Raw genomic sequence first — 17,519 nt, 5'->3', positions numbered from 1 at the left:
ATTAAATTTTGTGGAATGCAACAGAAGTAACACAGGGAACTTTACAACATTTACTGAATATATTAGAAGAGAATATTTAAAATCAATAATCTAAGTTTTAACCCTTAGGAAAGTAGGAAAATAAGACCAAGTTAAATCAAAAGAAAGCAGAAGAAATACTAAAAAGTCAGAGAAGTCCATGAAATTAAAAATAGGAAAATAAAGAAAAGTCAATGAAACAGAAAGTTGGTTCTTTGAAAAGATCAATAAAATTGATCTCAAGGCCAACCAAAGCAAAAAAAAGAGGAGACACAAATCATTAATATTAGAAATGAAAAAGGCCACCATTAACAATCCCATGGGCATTACACAAATAATAAAGGAATATTATGAATAACTCTATGCCCACCAATTATATAACCTAGATGATATGAACCATTCCTTGAAAAACAATCTATGAAAACTCACACAAGAAGGAAATGATAATCTGAACAGGTTTATATCTATTACAGAAATTGAATCCATAGTTAACCTTCCAAAACAGAAAGCATGAGGCCTAGGTTAATTCACTGGTGAATTCTAAAAAATGTTCAGGAAATAAATGGTGCTGATTCTTTACAATCTGTTCCAGAAAATAGTAGCAGAGAAGACAGTTCCTAGTCTATGAGGTCACTATTATCCTAACACCAAAACCAAAGACATTATGAGAAATGAAAACCAGAGACAAATATATCTCATGAACATAAATGCAAAGATCCTTAAAGTATTAGCAAAACTGAATCCAACAATGTATAAAAAGATTTATACACCATGACCAAGTGGGGACTTACTCCAGGTAGGAAAATCTGGTTCAACATTTGAAAATCAATTAATGTAATTCATCACATCAACAGGCTAAGGAAGACAAATCATATGATCATATCAACAGATGCGGAAAAAAGCACTGGACACGATCCAACACCCATTCATGATACAGACTCTCAGCAAACTAGGGACGGGGGAAGCTTCCTCAAGTTGATAAAAAAAAAAATCTACAAAGAACATGTAGGTAATTCCACACTTAATGGTGAGAAACCAGAAGTTTTTCTCCCTGAGATCAGGGGAAAAGATCATCACGCCTGGTCAACACTGTGCTAGAAATGCTGGCTAATGCAATAAGATAAGAAAAGGAAGCAAAGGATACTCAGAGGAGGAAGAAAGACGTAAATCTGCCTTTGTTCACAAATGACATAATTGCATAAAATATACCAAAGAATCGACAGAACAACTAGAACTAATAAATGATTATAGCGAAGTTTTAGGAACCAAGGAAAATATACAAACATGAATCTCTCTCCTAGATACCAGCAATGAGCAATTGGAATTTGAATTAAAAGTAAAACATGATTTAATTAGTACTTAAAAACTATATAAATGTAAAAAATATGTATAAGGGCTATATGAAGAAAACTACATAGCTGCTGAAAAAAATTAAAAAAATAAATTAATGGAGAGATATTTTATGTACATGGGCAGGAAGATTCAATATTGTCAAGATTCAAAATTTTCAGTTCTTTCCACCTTGATCTATAGATTCAACGCAATTCTAAACAAAATCTGATGGAGTTACTTGGTGGATACTGACAAGCTGACTGTAAAGTTTATGTGGAAGGCAAAAGACCCAGAACAGCCAACACAGTATAGAAGAACACAGAGGAGTGACACTACTCAACTTATTATTTTTTTTAATGTTTATTTATTTTTGAGAGACAGAGAGACAGAGCATGAGCAGGGGAGGGGCAGGGAGAGAGGAAGACACAGAATCTGAATCAGGCTCCAGGCCCTGAGCTGTCAGCCCAGAGCCCAACACTGGGCTCAGACTCACAGACTGTGAAATCATGACCTGAGCTCAAGTCAGACGTTCAACTGACTTGAGCCACCTAGGCACCCCGACACTAGCCAGCTTAAAAGCTTATTATACAAAGTTATAATAATCAAGACAATGTGGCATTGGGAAAAGAGTAGACAAACAGATCAATAAAACAGTATAGACAGCCCAGAAATCAACCCACACAAATACAGTCAACTGATCTTTAACAAAGCAGTTGAGATAATTCAATGTAGCAAAAGATAGGTTTTTCAACAAACAGTACAACAACTGGGTATCCACATGCAAAACAAAACAAAAACAACAACAACAAAAAGGAATCTAGATACTGACTTGCACTTATGACGAAAATTAGCTCAAAATGGATCAGAGAGCTAAATGTAAACAGCAAAACTGTGAAACTTCTAGGTCGTTACATTGGAGAAAACCTAAATGACCTTGGGTTTGGCAATGAGTTTTTAAGTACAAAACTGAAAGCACGTTCCATGAAAGAGAAAAACGGCTAAGATGGACCTCATTCAAATTAAAAGACAACTTTCAAAGTATCTTTGAAAGACACTGTTAAGAGACGAAAAAGACAAGCCATAAACTGGGAGAAAGTATTTGCAAAACTTATCTGATAAAGGACTTCTATGCAAAATATAGAAGAACTCTTAAAACTCAATAAGAAGAAAACAACCTGATTAAAATATGGGCAAAAGATCTGAACAGGCACCTTACCAAAGAAGATATACAGAGCAAACAAGGCTATGAAAAGATACTCACATAACTAGACACTGCTTCATACCTATTCAAATGACCAAAATCTGAAATATCGTCACCACCAAATGCTGATGAGGATGTGGAGAAACAGGACTCTCATTCATTGCTTACTGGATCATAAAATGATACAGCACTTTGGAAGACGATTTGGCAGTTTCTTACAAAACTAAACATACTCTTACAATTCAGTGGTCACACTGCTAGGCATTTACCCAAGTGAATTGAAAACTTATGTCTATACAAAAACCCCCGAGCACAAATATTTACGGTGACTTTATCTATAATTGCCCAAATTAGACGCAATCAGGATGGCTTTCAACTGGGAAGGGGGAGGCATTGCTAGTTGAAGGGTAGGTATGATTTTCCTGAGACCAATAATTACATCGTTTCTAAATGACCAGATAAACCTCACTGTATTTCCCAAGGTAGATGAATACGTCTATATTTCTAGATGATGTAACTTTAGTTTATTAAGTCAATCAAAACATGACTAACAAACTCATTTTTAAAAATGAATGCAAAGGATTTAAAAATTGCTAAAAGCAAACCTTAAAAGTTCTCATTACAAGAGAATACAACTGCAGCTATGTATGCGGGTGGACATCAACTAGACCTCACTCTGGTGATCATTTCACAATTCATACAAAGAGCTAGCATTCTGTGTACCTGAAACTAACATAATGTTAAACAGCAATTATATCTCGATAAAAAAATGAATACAAAGGCACTGCTTTTAGTTTTTAAATGAATTATAATTTTGAGATAAAACTTTCATGTTCAAGTTATGTTTTTTAATGTATTATATAGATCTATCCAAAGGATAATATAGCTTTCAATATTTAATTATGAACACATTAAAATAATTTTTGAACTTAAGATTCATGAGGGGTGACGTGTGTATAGGTAATACCCCAAAAATACCATGAATTTAAAAGATAGCTATTCTTTATAACTTTAAAAATACAAAATACCAGAACACCTTGGTGGCTCTGGTGGGTAAGCACCCAGCTCTTAGTTTTGGCTCAGGTCATGATCTCATGGTTTCTGAGCTCTGTGTTGGGCTCTGCACTGACAGCTCAGAGCCTACTTGGGATTTCTGCCACCCACTCTTTCTGCCCCTCTCCAGCTCTCTCTCTCTCTCTCTCTCTCTCGCTCTCATTCTCGCTCTCAAATAAACAAACAAAAATAATTTTAAAGATGCATAATACCAAATAATGAGCCCTTACATGTTTGGTCTGAAAAATCCTTGCAAGATTATCCTCTTTATGTTATTATGACATCACAATTCCATGAATACAAGGACAGATATTACAAAGTATGGGAGGAGAGTGCATATACTATGTATCCATTCTGTACTCTAGAATTCCAGGGAAACTGAAAGGCAGAAACTTTGTCCTATATTAGATCAGATGATAACTAGAGTCTAACTTAGAGTCCAATATAGAAAACACTGATTTTATCCTAAAAGACCACTAAAATTAAAAGAAAAAACCCTGAAACTATTTTAACAAAACAGACACTATTTTTAAATTCTATCGCAAAACAAAAACATTAGGTTATATATAAAGAATTATTCCTTCCAATTCTTTAATGAATTTATGTGCTTTATCATTCAAAACTTCCACTTCATCACAGCCAAGACTATAATCTTATATATGACTAATAAGAAAAGAAAATTAACACCAAAAAACTTAGGTTGAGTGCACAATCATACTGCAAATGTAAACCAACAAACAAACCCAAGCCTCCAAAACCAGACAAAATCTTTCTTAAATTTGTCAAGCAATTCACGTTTCTTTTTAATGTGGAAACTCACTGAACTTTCCACTTCTAACTACACAAGAAAGGCTGACCTAGACACATTTATTTTAGTGGGAAGTGGTGAATATAAGAAATCAGAAAAATATTATTTTCCTCCCAGTGCAACTGATTCCTATTCTGTAGCTATAAATACTGAATATTGAAATGAGCACCTGAAACACTAAACATTCAATTTACCATCTAAAATAGATCATTTAATCTTAAAATCCTATCAATGCTTTAAAGATCATAATTTTCCATTGTTTCCTATATGATATCCCCACTCTTTCACATGGCATCCCATTTATCAACAAAATTCACTGAAAATAATAGCATGGTTCAGAGACCAACTTTTCCGTATGATTAAATTGGTATTTTTTAGCAAGTGCCCATCACCCGTAATTTAAAAACATGGTTAAGTATTCACTATTTTGTTTTACACTGTACTCTTCACAGTCGAAATATTATGAATTAATTAAGATCACTCTGTCTTCTCATTCTATTCTTCTAATGATCCTAAAGCGTTCTCTACTTGTTCACATAGCTATCATATTTCAAAGCTCTTTTTAGTCCTCACGAAGTTTTCAGGACCCAGATGGTTCATATGAAAACATGAGATCTTTCTAAAATTGGGACAAGCCATTATTTTTCCTCATGACGCCTATATGAAATTAACAGAAGAACAGAGGAAAATTCTACAACAGCTTCCACCATAAGTCCCATACCTTCCGTAACAAAGTTTATTTTGAGGGTGATGGTATAGGTGTTACATCTAGTGAAAAGACATGCACACTAGGTTCTGTGAATACTGTACACATGTGAACTGAGGAATATATCAGCTAGTTTTTCAAAAATGAAGGTAAGTGGAATATGATAAGCAAAGATAAAAAATATTTTGGAGTTGAGCTGTGCAACAGAAATAGTATTCATAGCTAGTGAGAGTACAAGTTTAGGAATGCTGTAACTTCCTAATCAAGAACAAAATAGTGCTCACCTACATTTAAGAAAAAAGGTGGGACACTAAAAACCTGAAGTTTTGTTTTTGCTGTTATTGTTTGCTTTTGTGGGAGGATGTTTGCTAATATTTGGAAGATAACCCTATAGTTAAGGTTGAAATTAGCACCTGTTCCATAACTTTTTTTTCATCCCGTAGGATAACTAACCAGAATTAACACACTGTGATCACAATGGCATAGAAGGGGTTTTCAGTGTGAGGCCATTTTAACCAGGCTTGCAGCAAAGAGTGGGCTTTGGCTCTAAGCATCAAAGGCAAAAGGGAGAAGAGTCTGTGTTTGAGGATAATAACACCTCATAATCCATGAAAAGAGAGACTGCATTTAAAAAAAACTGTTGACTTATTTTTTTTTTAAACGTTTTTTATTTATATCTAGGAGAGAGAGAGAGAGAGACAGCATGAGCAGGGGAGGGTCAGAGAGAGAGGGAGATACAGACTCTGAAGCAGGCTCCAGGCTCTGAGCTGGCAGTCAGCACAGAGCCCAACGCGGGGCTCGAACCCACGAACCGCGAGATCATGACCTAAGCGAAAGTCGGACGCTTAACCGAGTAAGCCACCCAGGTGCCCCGACTTATTTATTTTGAAAGAGAGAGAGGAGTGCAAGTGGGGGAGGAGAAGAGAGAGACTGGGAGAGAGAATCCCAAGCAGGCTCTCCTCCTGCCAGCATAGAACCAGATGTGGGGCTTGAACTCACAAACTGTGAGATCATGACCTGAACTGAAACCAAAAGTCAGACACTTAACTGACTGAGCCACTCAGGTGCCCCAGGAGACAGGACTTTCTTTTTTAAAATTTTAAAATATTATTACGAATAATAAACATTTAAAATATTATTAAAAAACATTTAAAATATTATTAAAAAATAATAAAACCTTATTATTTTAAAATAAGGTTTTAATTATTTGAGAAAAAGAGAGAGAGAACGAGAGTAAGCAGGGGAGGAGCAGGCGAGGGACAGAGAGAGGGGGAGAGAGAGAGAATCTCAAGCAGGCTCCACAGATGTCAGTACAGAGCCCAACATGGGGCTCAAACTCAGGAGCCGTGAGATGATGACCTGAGCCAAAACTAAGAGTCAGAAGCTGAGCCACGCAGGAACCCCAACACTATATGTTTTTAATAAGACAAAGTTGGAAAATACAAGAAATATAGGTAAAGACCAATTCAGGAAATTAAATATACAATATTAAGAGTTCTAGAAAAATCCATTAGGAGGGAAAGAAGTATCAAAGACATAGTAGGAAAATTCCCAGAGGTGGAGAGATTTTCATTTGGAAGGGCCTATCAAGGGTGGTGCAGAAGTACAAAAATGCTTATGCCCAGGCATGAAATTAAGTAGGGCATGAAGGGGGGAGAGGGTGGGCCAGGGAAATCCCTACTTTCCATTACTAACTCTGACGTTTTTTGATTTTGGAAAAACATTAAATATTTATTAATAAACATTAAATTCGAGGTAATATCCTTTATTTTCATACTCTATATGTGGACAAACACTTATAATTATAGTTAGTATTTATATCTAAATATTTACAATTATCTAAGAGGTTATATACATATCTTGAGAACTGACTATATTTACAACTAAATGAATCTCAATTTCATGTGCTTTTGAAGCTCCGTAACTTATACTAAAAATGTTCAGCAAATAAAAATAAAGTGAATGTCACAATCCTGACGTGGGACGTATAGCCAGGCCATGCCAAAACTTGCCCAAACTGTGAAACCACTACATGAATATAGGACTATAGAAAAACGCATTTAAACACAGCCTGCAGGACCAATAAAGTGCCCGTAATTACCTGCTGCAGGATCTGTGACTGCTTGGCTGGTGATGCCAGATGGTGGCTCTTGAAGCTGGTAAGTGGCATTTGTGGACGGCGTGGTTGGGCTGCTGTTGCTGCTGGTCATATAATGTGCCGGATACGGTGAGCTGTTATAATACTGTGCATACTGACCCTGGCCAAAGCTGGGATAAGACGGGTAGTCCTACCAAACAAACCACGCGAGAATCATCTGTCACAATATTGCTCCTTACTTCTTACTTTTCAAAGTGTTAACTGTATTGTGCGTCTGGGTCTTCTCTGAATTCACAAAGGCGCACACAAGCACACATGGACTCAAATGTCCAGCCTCGCAAACAAGTCTGTGTGTAAGGTTAGATACACTCTTCCTGTTTCTCCTATTCCACGAGGCGTTACTAGGTAAAGTCAAATGAATCCGAAAACCAAACACTCACCACGTAAGACTGCTAAAGAGATTTTTTAAAAGAAAAAAAATATTAAAAGGCTTAGGTAAGCCCTCACAGTATAATATAAACAGATTCTTTATATAAGAAAATCATCTGTTGCATTAAAATCTTTTTTCTAAAGTTAAACTGGCTTTTAAAATTACCTGCTGTGAACTGTTAAATCCAGAGGAATTTGTGAGAGAATTATTTCCTGTATATAATCCTGATGATGTTGTAAAACTGCTACCTAAAAACAAAATGAAAAGAAATATGGGTGAATGAACTATGCAGAATAATGCGTCCATAAGAAATCTTTATTTAGATAAAACAGAGTTGAAGTTCATTGCAAATACATTTGGTTTATCTTTGAAACCAGAATCCATTGCCATGACAGAAACTGTTTTCTTAAAATAGTTGACAATTTTAGTTTCACTGTACTGCAAAGGATTAAAGAGTAAAGAGGTTTAAATTTCTGAGGATGTAACATATAAACTATGGACAAAATGATACATTTGTGCAAAAACATTAGACACTGAACTTTCCATTTCGATTTGTAAAACACACCAGGATTTTTTCATAGCTTTACATTAAATATACATAATATAAAATGATCTGATTAAATGATTTTTAAAGTTCTTGCAAGCTCAAAAATGACAATGCTACTTTCAAGAGCTTAAAGTGCTTTCAGACTTGAGCTTGTCATTATAATGGCCCACCGAAAAAGCAGATTATTTCACATCACAGAAGAACAATGGCAACTCTTGAAGTATTTGATAAAACAAGAATCAAAGAGGAACATAATCAACGTTTTGTGTGTTACTTGTGCTCTCTTGGGAACATTCTATATGCTGAATGCCTACGTGTGCTCAACAATAAACAGTAGTCACTGTGAAGGATACACACATGAAAGCAAATCTTAGGTTCCCTCCCTTGTTTTATTTACCATCTTATTGTTCAGCTATTCAAAGCAACCACATACTATTTTTGGTGATATTAGCAAAGAGTTTTGAAAAGATTGGGCATTGGCAAATGTGTAAAAAATGGCATTCATACATACGCTGCAGAATGGGAATTTAAATAAGCACAGCCTTACTGGTTGGGTTATTTGGTCAACGGTGAAGTAACTTTCGACCAGCAATTGTATTGCCATTCACTCTAAGATAAAAAATACATGGATTTATACAGAGATAGTTAACAAAGATGTTTTTCAGTGAGGTTTCTGTTAACAAAACCTAGAAAGCATTCTTATGTCCTTAATAGGTGTTATTCAGAAAACAGAACCCTATGAAGACATTGAAATGGTATTATAGTGTTTAATTACATGGAAAATATTTTCATATTATTTTGATAAAGTAAAAATGAAAGCAAAAAAGGTCTTGGTAAGTTCACTTGAGGTTTTTTTTTTTTTAAATCATAAAGCATTTTTTAAAAAGCACAAAAATCTCAGAAATGTTGCCTATGGAAGGGAACGACCATTGGCCAAATAATATTCATGAAGCCAACGTACACTTTAAAATGTTCTACTCAGAAGCCGTGTTTCTTCCGTAAACAGAAAAACCTTTTTTTAAAAAAAAAAATTAAAATTTTATGGCAAATGCATGGTATAGGCAATAAATGCGTTGGCGGTTCCAGGAGAAAGTCTTCAGTGTGAACTAAATATTCACAGATGCCTTCAGGTATGATGTGGTAGGTAAGATATGCAAATTATTTATTTGCTACTCGACATTTAAGCACTACTTTAAAAGTAAGAAAACAGGGTTTCCAGTTATCACTTATAAGCTGTTTGGACTTTGGCAAGTCACCTAACCACTCCAAGATATAATTTCTCTGTGAAAACTCTACTTTGTAAGGTTCTTCAACAGATCATATGAGGTGACGCTTCGGAAAACACAATGAACAATCCACCGTAACACACAAATGTTTACTTCAGTAAACATTTCTAAAATTTCCACTGTATCTATGTATCTTTTCTCTTTTTGCTTTCCCAAACTAGCTGAAGAGGACTCAATCTCTTTGCATATCTAAAACTATCTTCCTACTTACTTATCAAACATCTCTGAACTTTGAAAACCTGATCCAAGGCTTTGGTATTTTTGTTAAGGGAAAATATTGCCTAAGATAGTTTCACATGTAGTTATCACACAGCCTCATATTTGAGGTTTCTTTATTTGTGCTTTTTGGGAATACCAATTGTTCAAAGTTCCCATAGCGTCTGTCATTGATAAGCAGAGAGCTCTCACCCTCCTAATACTCCACTGCCAAAATCAGGGTCTCAGATAAGCTTCCCATATTAATGTTCATTAGAATGTGACAATCACAAACTTTTAAACAGAATAGTTGACTCACGGTGATACTTACATGAGGATAAAAGTCTGACTAAGAGATACTTGGGACCTCACAGGGCTTACCAAGATGACATCAGTTTTGTTTTTTTAAGCACTGGGCTACATGGCATGTGGCTCACATTTTAGGTATTTATCAGTGAACAATTAATTGATATTGATATTATATATAAAGTAAACGTACAACGGGAGTTTTAAACATTCCTTGTAAAATAAAATTTAAATTTCTTTTGGATGTGTGAATACCAATACTATTTTTTAACTTTATTATATACATTTAATAGGAAACATTACTTTGGGTTATGACTTGTTACTTTCATTTATACTATACATTTCTGAACAATAAACACTGACCTCAATAATCCCCAACCACCAAGAAAATGAATAAGATATAGAAAATATATTTTAAAAATGGATGTTTTCATTCCGTAAGTTATTCCCTGGAACAAAGTAGAAAAGGCCATGGAAGCTATATTGGCACATATTGGCCACTGAGGTATGACCAAGTAAATCACAGTTCAGTACTTGAAATGGTACCCAAGTGACTTTCCAGACTTAATGCTACTTCTAAGGCTGTACATTAGCAAGAATTCAACATAAGTTATTTTCATTTACTCTCTGACTGCAGGCTGAGATTCCATTCCATTTAGCACACTGCAGCAGGCTTTCACGGCACTCCTGTGGCCAGCGAGACTTAATGCAACTTCCAAAAGGCTCTGACTTCTTCAGGGAGAGGTGGACATACTAGAGAATCAGGCTCATGCACCAGAATCAGCTCTCTAGGGCTGCCCCCCACCTGCCTTCATGGAGGACTCAGGCAAAGAGAGCCGCTAACTTTCAGTCCAGGCCACTAACACTGGGTTTCTGCACCAGCCTCCTTCATTTGGGTTCCTGCCCATCTTCTGGCCCCATCCAGTTCCTTTCCCACAAAGGTAGCATACTTTCTCTAACGAGCATATCTGATCTTCTCACTTCCCTGTTTAAAAAAGTAACTGTTAGTGGCTTCCTACTGCCCTCAGGATAAAACGTAAACTCCTTAGCAGAGCTTATTTATTAGACCCTGGGCTGGCTCCAGTTTATCTTTTAGGCTTCTTTGGTTTCTTCCCAGTAACCTCAACCCAACTCACCCAGATACACATTCCAGCCTAACTCTGACACAAACGAAGCAACATGTGGTTCTCCTAAGGCTATTCTTTGCACCTCTTACTTCCTCTCCATTCTATCCTAATTTCTAATCAACTTCATAACTCAACATGGACTAGAAACGCTTTTCTTCAGAAAAATCTTCCCTGAATTCCCCTCTTCTCTTTCCTCCTAAGGCTAGGTTACTAGAACGTCTTTCTTTCTATCTCTGTAATGTATAGTTTTGTATAAATTGTATACAATATGTACACAAATTTATAGGTTTATAGTATCATGACTTACTAATCAGTATTTTAAGCTGATTAGTAACTAGCAAATTAATACAAATTAACAAATACCAATTACATTTAAGGCCATTCATCCTTTCCCTATTAAATAGGCTAAAAAGAAACTTAGAGCTTATATAATTAATTAAATATTTATAGTCAACCCATACAGATATCTCCAGACCACAAAATACGGGAACACTGAAAGCAATGTCCACTGAGCACTTACTGTGTGTTGGGAGTGTGTTCATGTTTTACGTGCTTTATCAACACCCCACGACACCTTTGCTATAGGGAGAATTAATATTCTCATTTTGCAAACAAGGAAACAGAGGGTTAGGTTAAAATAATATAGCTTTTGTGGGATAAAAGTGAAATTCAACAATAACCCTCTCTGGTTTTAGAGTCTACACAATGCTCTCTCAGACTCTTCCCTATTCTCTATTGCTTTGTAAGAAGTTCTGAAATTCACTCTAGTTTTCTATTGGATTAAGAAAAACAAATAACAAGATAATAAGGTAACAACAAATAACAGCACTTACAACTTACTGAGTGGTAACTCCGAGACAGGCCCCAAAACAGCATTCTGCATGTCACAGCTCACTGGGCGCTCACAACCACCCCATGAGATGAGTACTCTTACGTCCCACTTTACAGATGAACAAACTGCATAAGATATAAACAGGCACGGCGGAGCTGGGGCTCAGTCCCAGGCCATCTGGCTCCAATGTCAGAATTTCTAATCTCCACAGTATACGTATCGTGTACAAAGTAACCGGGGCTGGAATGGGGGTGTTGGGGGAAAGATCTTTAAAATTTTTCTTAACCAACATATTCAATGTACGGCTAAGTAACCGGAATGCAATCGTTGGTAGATGCTTGTTAAAAGGCACACATCTAGGCCCCTTATTAGACATGGAATTGCTGTCTGCTTGAGGTAGAAAAGGGAGGGTTTTACCTGAAAATCCACAGGTTTATCAAACACCTACAGTGCCTGGCTTCCAGCACCACTATGTTTTGTTCCGATTCAGTAGGTGTTTTAACAACTACTTCAGAAACACGTGACCAGTACGGTCTTTCTTTTTCACTAAGAAAGTAATCATGCTCGTCAAGCAATTATAGAATGGAAGCTTCACAGAGACTGTTTGGGGGCATTTGGGTCCTTAAGCTGTACTAAAGCTCATAAAGGGAGTATGGGGTCCCACAATGATAGCTGATCCGATGCAGTTCTGGTGCCAATACCACCAGATGAATTTCACCAGTTCAGACCACCACAAAGGCAACATAGCAACCACAGCGCTCCCAAGAAAGGTTTGGTGTGTAGCTGTGAAAGCCACTTCCTACCCCGCGCAGGCCTGGAAGCAGAGGCACATTTGTGTAGAAGGCTGCATACAGCAGGCTTGAACATGGGCACCAGAGCGGAGGGATGGCAAGCCATGACCAAGAAAACAAAACAAAAACACCAGGCCTCCTTTGTCCATTAGGATTAATCCGCTGAGAGTTTCTGTTTGATTTAGGAGTCTTCACTTTTATCTTAGGTCATAGAATTAGGCTTAATATTCAGAATCCCTTTATCGAAATAATATAGACATTTTCTCCTTCCTAGACACAAATGACTTTCCATGAGAAGTCACCTCTAGGTAGAGGGCAGAGCGGAAAGATTCTGTAAAAAACTGCTTTATATTTTATGTAATATTACAAAAATTCCCCAAAGTAGAAGCAATTCCCACTTAGAACTCATTATTTCTTAATTAAGGAAGTTGGCAGGGAGGGGGTCAAGAGACGCTCCAGCAATGCCTGTGACTATCCTTGGTATAGTTTAGGATTTATGCTCCGAGCAGGGTGGCGGTGGGGGAACTTCTCACTCAGTCGTTAGGAGGAAAATCTTCTCTATTTAAATAGTCTACTATTGTGGAAAAAAATCATAGTAATACTCCTTTTTTTTTTTTTTTTTTTTGGCAGGGAGGGGAAAAGAAAAGAACACTGAAAAATTTTTCCTTTCCGAATACCTCTAGGAGGCAAAGCTGCTCAAGTGAATGAAATGAAAACACCTGGTTAGTTTGGGAAGGAAAACACAACTGTGCAGAAAAAGCAAGTAGTGCATTCCTGGCATGCAGTGAGGAAAAACTGCCCAAAAGAGAAGGTCAGAGAGTGAAAGTTTCTTAGACAAAGAGGGTGAGGGACTAAAGGTAGGTGAGAGAAGTTTCTTGATCATTTAAGAAAAGAGTAACAATTTGGAAAAAGAAATGGCATTCTTTAACTGAAAAACCCAAAAATCTAAATGTTGAACACTCCAATAGGACCATACTGGGACACGAGAAATGTTAAAGAGTTGGAGAGGTTGGGGGGAAAGTGGCCACAAAGGTAAGTTTATGTAACTGGGCCTAGAGAAGAGAGATGGAGTTCGGGACCGATGTGCTGAGGGGAGAATACTGCTGTCCACACCGTAGCCCAAGCTCCCACATCCACAGTCCACCATGTTAGTTCAGGATGGGATGCCTGCGATCCTGGAAACACAACAGACTCATTTAATATTTAATATTTTCCTCTAACAGTCCCCGTCTCCCGTCCTTCAAGACCTGGCTCAAGTCCTAGCTTTCCGGCAAGCTTTCCCCAACTATTCCTTTCTGCATGGATTTCCCTTTCTGGGGATTCCAGTTCACTAACTGAAGCCACATAAGTCGCCTCTTCCTTAGTCTTGTTTTCAGCCTGACCTACGTTCCTCGGATTCCTGTGTTGTGTTTCTCCTGCTGCCTCACATGGAGATGGAAAAACCATGGCTGATTCATGCCTCTGAAGGGTTTCCTCTAGGCTCAAGTGAGAGACAGAACTGGTGCTACAGAATTTCAGTCCAGGGTGGTGACCAAAGGGTCCAGTTATAATACAGCTGACCTCAAGAATCAGGTGTAGGGACAGATGGACACCATTTAATAAGTCTTTTTTTTTTTTTTTCTTTTTGGTGGTAGTGGGATTACAGGGAGTTTGGAAGAGCAGCTTTAAGTCCAACAGACATCACGAGAGAAAAAATGTCCCTCAACTTCCTCACTTATTCAGTGATGAAAAAAGAGTAGGGGAAGGAAAAACAATCAAATTAATAATTCAGCTTATTTCTCAGGTTTTATCTAGAGAATACACATTTCACTGTTTTTTTTCTGTAAACTAGATGATGTATAAAGACTTTAAAAATTTTTTTTAAATGTTTTATTTATTTCTAGGAGAGAGAGAGAGAGCGTGAGCAGGGGAGGGTCAGAGAGAGAGGGAGTCACAGACTCTGAAACAGGCTCCAGGCTCTGAGCTGGCAGTCAGCACAGAGCCCGACGCGGGGCTCGAACCCACGAACCGCGAGATCATGACCTAAGCGAAAGTCGGACACTTAACCGACTAAGCCACCCAGGCGCCCCATCTTTAAAATTTTTTTAAGCTTTATTTAACATGTGTTTATTTTTGAGAGAGAGGGAGAGAGAGCAAGCACAAGAGCGAGCAAGCGGGAGAGGCAGGAGAGAGAGAGGGAGACAAAGAATCTGAAGCAGGCTCCAGGCTCAGCACAGAACCTGATGCGGGGCTCAAACTCATGAACCGTGGGATCACGACCCGAGCTGAAGTTGGACGCTTAACTGACTGAGCCACCCAGGTGCCCCTAAGACTTACCTTTCAACACTAGATTACAGTGACTACTTTAAATTTAAATTAAGGAAATTAAATGCAGGGCTTATAAGGACTCTTCTGGAAGGATGTAAAAGATTTCTAGGTCTCCAAAAAGGAAATCCAGAGTTTCAAATCAAATACGATTCTAACCTGTTCAGCATCGTGGATTTTAAACAGCTCATAAAGTCTTACTGGGTCTCAGAGACAGTACAAGAATGTCACATCCATGTACACACTACATGGACATCCTGACAAAACCCTGACCTTTCTGTACAGGTATGGGCCTCCTATGAGGCTACGGTGAGCTCAGGTATCGGCACAGTGTGGGTATGCTAAGGAAATTAACAGTCTTGCTTGCATAGGAGAAATTTCATATTCGGAATGCAATAATATTCTTTTTTATAGTCCACTTGTATTTTGGTATTTCCACCTCCATTGTCTCTGGTTATTTCCAACATCGGTTCGGAAGGTAGCGGAGGCAGACATCCTTCTCACTTCCCAAGAAGCAGGGCGAAGGCTGCTTTCTCTCTTGGGCACGGACTCTCAGTGGATGGCCACCTTCTCCAATTTCAGGTCACTGTTTTCCACTCTACCACGCCAAATCCCCCTTTTAGACTTTCTGATTCAGTAACGTTGAAAGTGAATGGTCAATTATGAAAAGTGGTCTTAATTTTTGGTTATGTAAACATCACAGACATACAAACGGTAGAGACAAAGGCACCTGACCCACTGAATGAATAAGTTTGCAATCGAACCATCTCATTTCTAAAAGACTTCTTCCTTCTAGCTCTCTTCTAGGCTAGGAAGTCATTTTAAAAGCAAATTGTAGAATGTTGCCCACAGAGAAAATATCACAAAGATTTTGCTTTCCTCTTGTCCCTGTCCGAGATTCCTACAGAGTAAAGGTAATGGTCTCATCAACCGTAAAAAACAAGAAACAGTCTTGCCAGAAGACCCTGTGTGGGCCACCCAGTTCTATAGGTGCTAAGCAATTATACTTTCAAAATAAGCCAACCTCTCAGAAGCTTTATCAACAAATCCCTAGTCCTTTAGTATATTAAGTAGAACAGAATTTATACTGATAAATGTCATCATTTAAAATATTAAATCAAAGTTCTGTGTGTGATTTAACCTGGAGAACACTGCCCAGTTCTGCCTTCAAAATGCTTAAAAAAAAAAAAAAAAAAGTGGGGGGTGGGGTGGGACGTGTAGGTCAAAGGTCTAACTTCACAGAGAACAAGGACTCACATTAAAAACCAGAATCCCAGCCCACATCAGAATGCTGGAACCTGCTGGGGCCTGTCTGTACTTCCCATGTTTGAGAGTGTTTCCTAGCACTTACCCGGCGAGCAGGATGCTATTTTCCCTCGTGTATTTTCACAGAAGTCCATTTGCTTTCCTTCCCTGGCCTCTTTGCCATGGGCTATGTCCATCATCGGGCACGATCTATGTGGCAGAAGTTAGTGCAGCTCCCTGGGGAAAAGCCTCTGAAGGCCAGATGGGTTATTTAAAACCAGAGTTTCCCCCCTTTCCTACAAGAAGGATTTTGAGTGACCAAGCTTTACTTTTTATCCCGGTAATAGCTGTGATATTCCGAAGAGCATTTTTTCACTTAGGTAATAAAACTTGCAGAGACTTTATGTTTACCTTTCTTGATCTATTTCTATATCCTTTAACAGTTCCTATAGAAAATAAATTTGGCACTGATCACTGATTATTGCTACAGCTGGATTTCAAAAAAACATTGGCTAGGATTTTCAATACCCATTAGCTGAAATATCACAAGATGTCAAAGGAACTGAAATGGAATATTACTTTTAAAAAATCAGCTTCAGCACAAAAAAAGTCCCAGAATGCAAAAAGGCCATGAACTAAAATATAAATGTAAGTAGATACAAACGTGGCAAAGAAATTAGGGAGAAGTTCTGAACATCGGCACAGGCTACAAGAGCGATTCTTCAATGCTAACTGTATCGTGTCACTGTATGTCCAAAAGTACAAATCTTAAGTGCTTTATCATGCAGATTATTTAAAAAAAAAAAAGGGTTTAGGATTCATATTCTGAAAACCATGCATCTTGGAGTTTGCTAGTTTCCCTGGTGAAAAATGCTGTGTCTATGGATAATGAAAAAGTTTCAGAGAACATTTTGCTAAGCAGTTTCTGAGGCTCTAAATGACTCATACACGGAAACACTTCGGCCGTATATGTGAAAAGCTACGGGCAGACAGAACAAAAGAAACAAGGACAGTTTCACTGATGGGGTTATTATTAGCTCATTTCCACTGGATCATGAGCCCCAGATAAGCGAGGCACAGAGAGCTGCAGAGCAGTGTGCCCTCCCATGCACTCTTAAACCTCTGCCCTTATTTGTGTCTTCTCACTGGTTTGAACCCCGATCTCTTTAACAAACAACAGAATATACAAAGAGGCAGTTAGAATTTGTGTTATCTTCCTCTCTAAGTGAGAGCAATAAAG

At 37.7% G+C, this 17,519-nt stretch overlaps 1 protein-coding gene across 10 annotated transcripts in view; it reads right to left on the bottom strand.

Annotated features, from left to right (window-relative positions):
- Window positions 1–17,519, bottom strand: part of EYA1 (EYA transcriptional coactivator and phosphatase 1) — a 169,265-nt gene that overhangs the window by 105,683 nt on the left and 46,063 nt on the right. For 5 of the 10 annotated variants that reach the window (XM_077752479.1, XM_077752484.1, XM_077752485.1 and 2 more), the window contains exons 6-7: window positions 7,812–7,894; window positions 7,220–7,406 (exon numbers count right to left, since the gene is read on the bottom strand). In XM_077752479.1, the coding sequence (XP_077608605.1) occupies window positions 7,220–7,406; window positions 7,812–7,894 (270 nt within the window). Of the gene's footprint in view, window positions 1–7,209; window positions 7,407–7,811; window positions 7,895–12,383; window positions 12,393–17,519 lie in introns of all 10 variants that reach the window. The other 5 variants (XM_077752478.1, XM_077752481.1, XM_077752482.1 and 2 more) reach the window with 3 other exon arrangements.

This window comes from Crocuta crocuta, unplaced genomic scaffold (assembly GCF_008692635.1).
Source record: "Crocuta crocuta isolate KB4526 unplaced genomic scaffold, BGI_CrCroc_1.0 scaffold141, whole genome shotgun sequence".
Classification (NCBI taxonomy): domain Eukaryota; kingdom Metazoa; phylum Chordata; class Mammalia; order Carnivora; family Hyaenidae; genus Crocuta; species Crocuta crocuta.
Note: the sequence above shows the minus strand (reverse complement) of the source record. Positions and strands in the feature narration are given on the sequence as shown.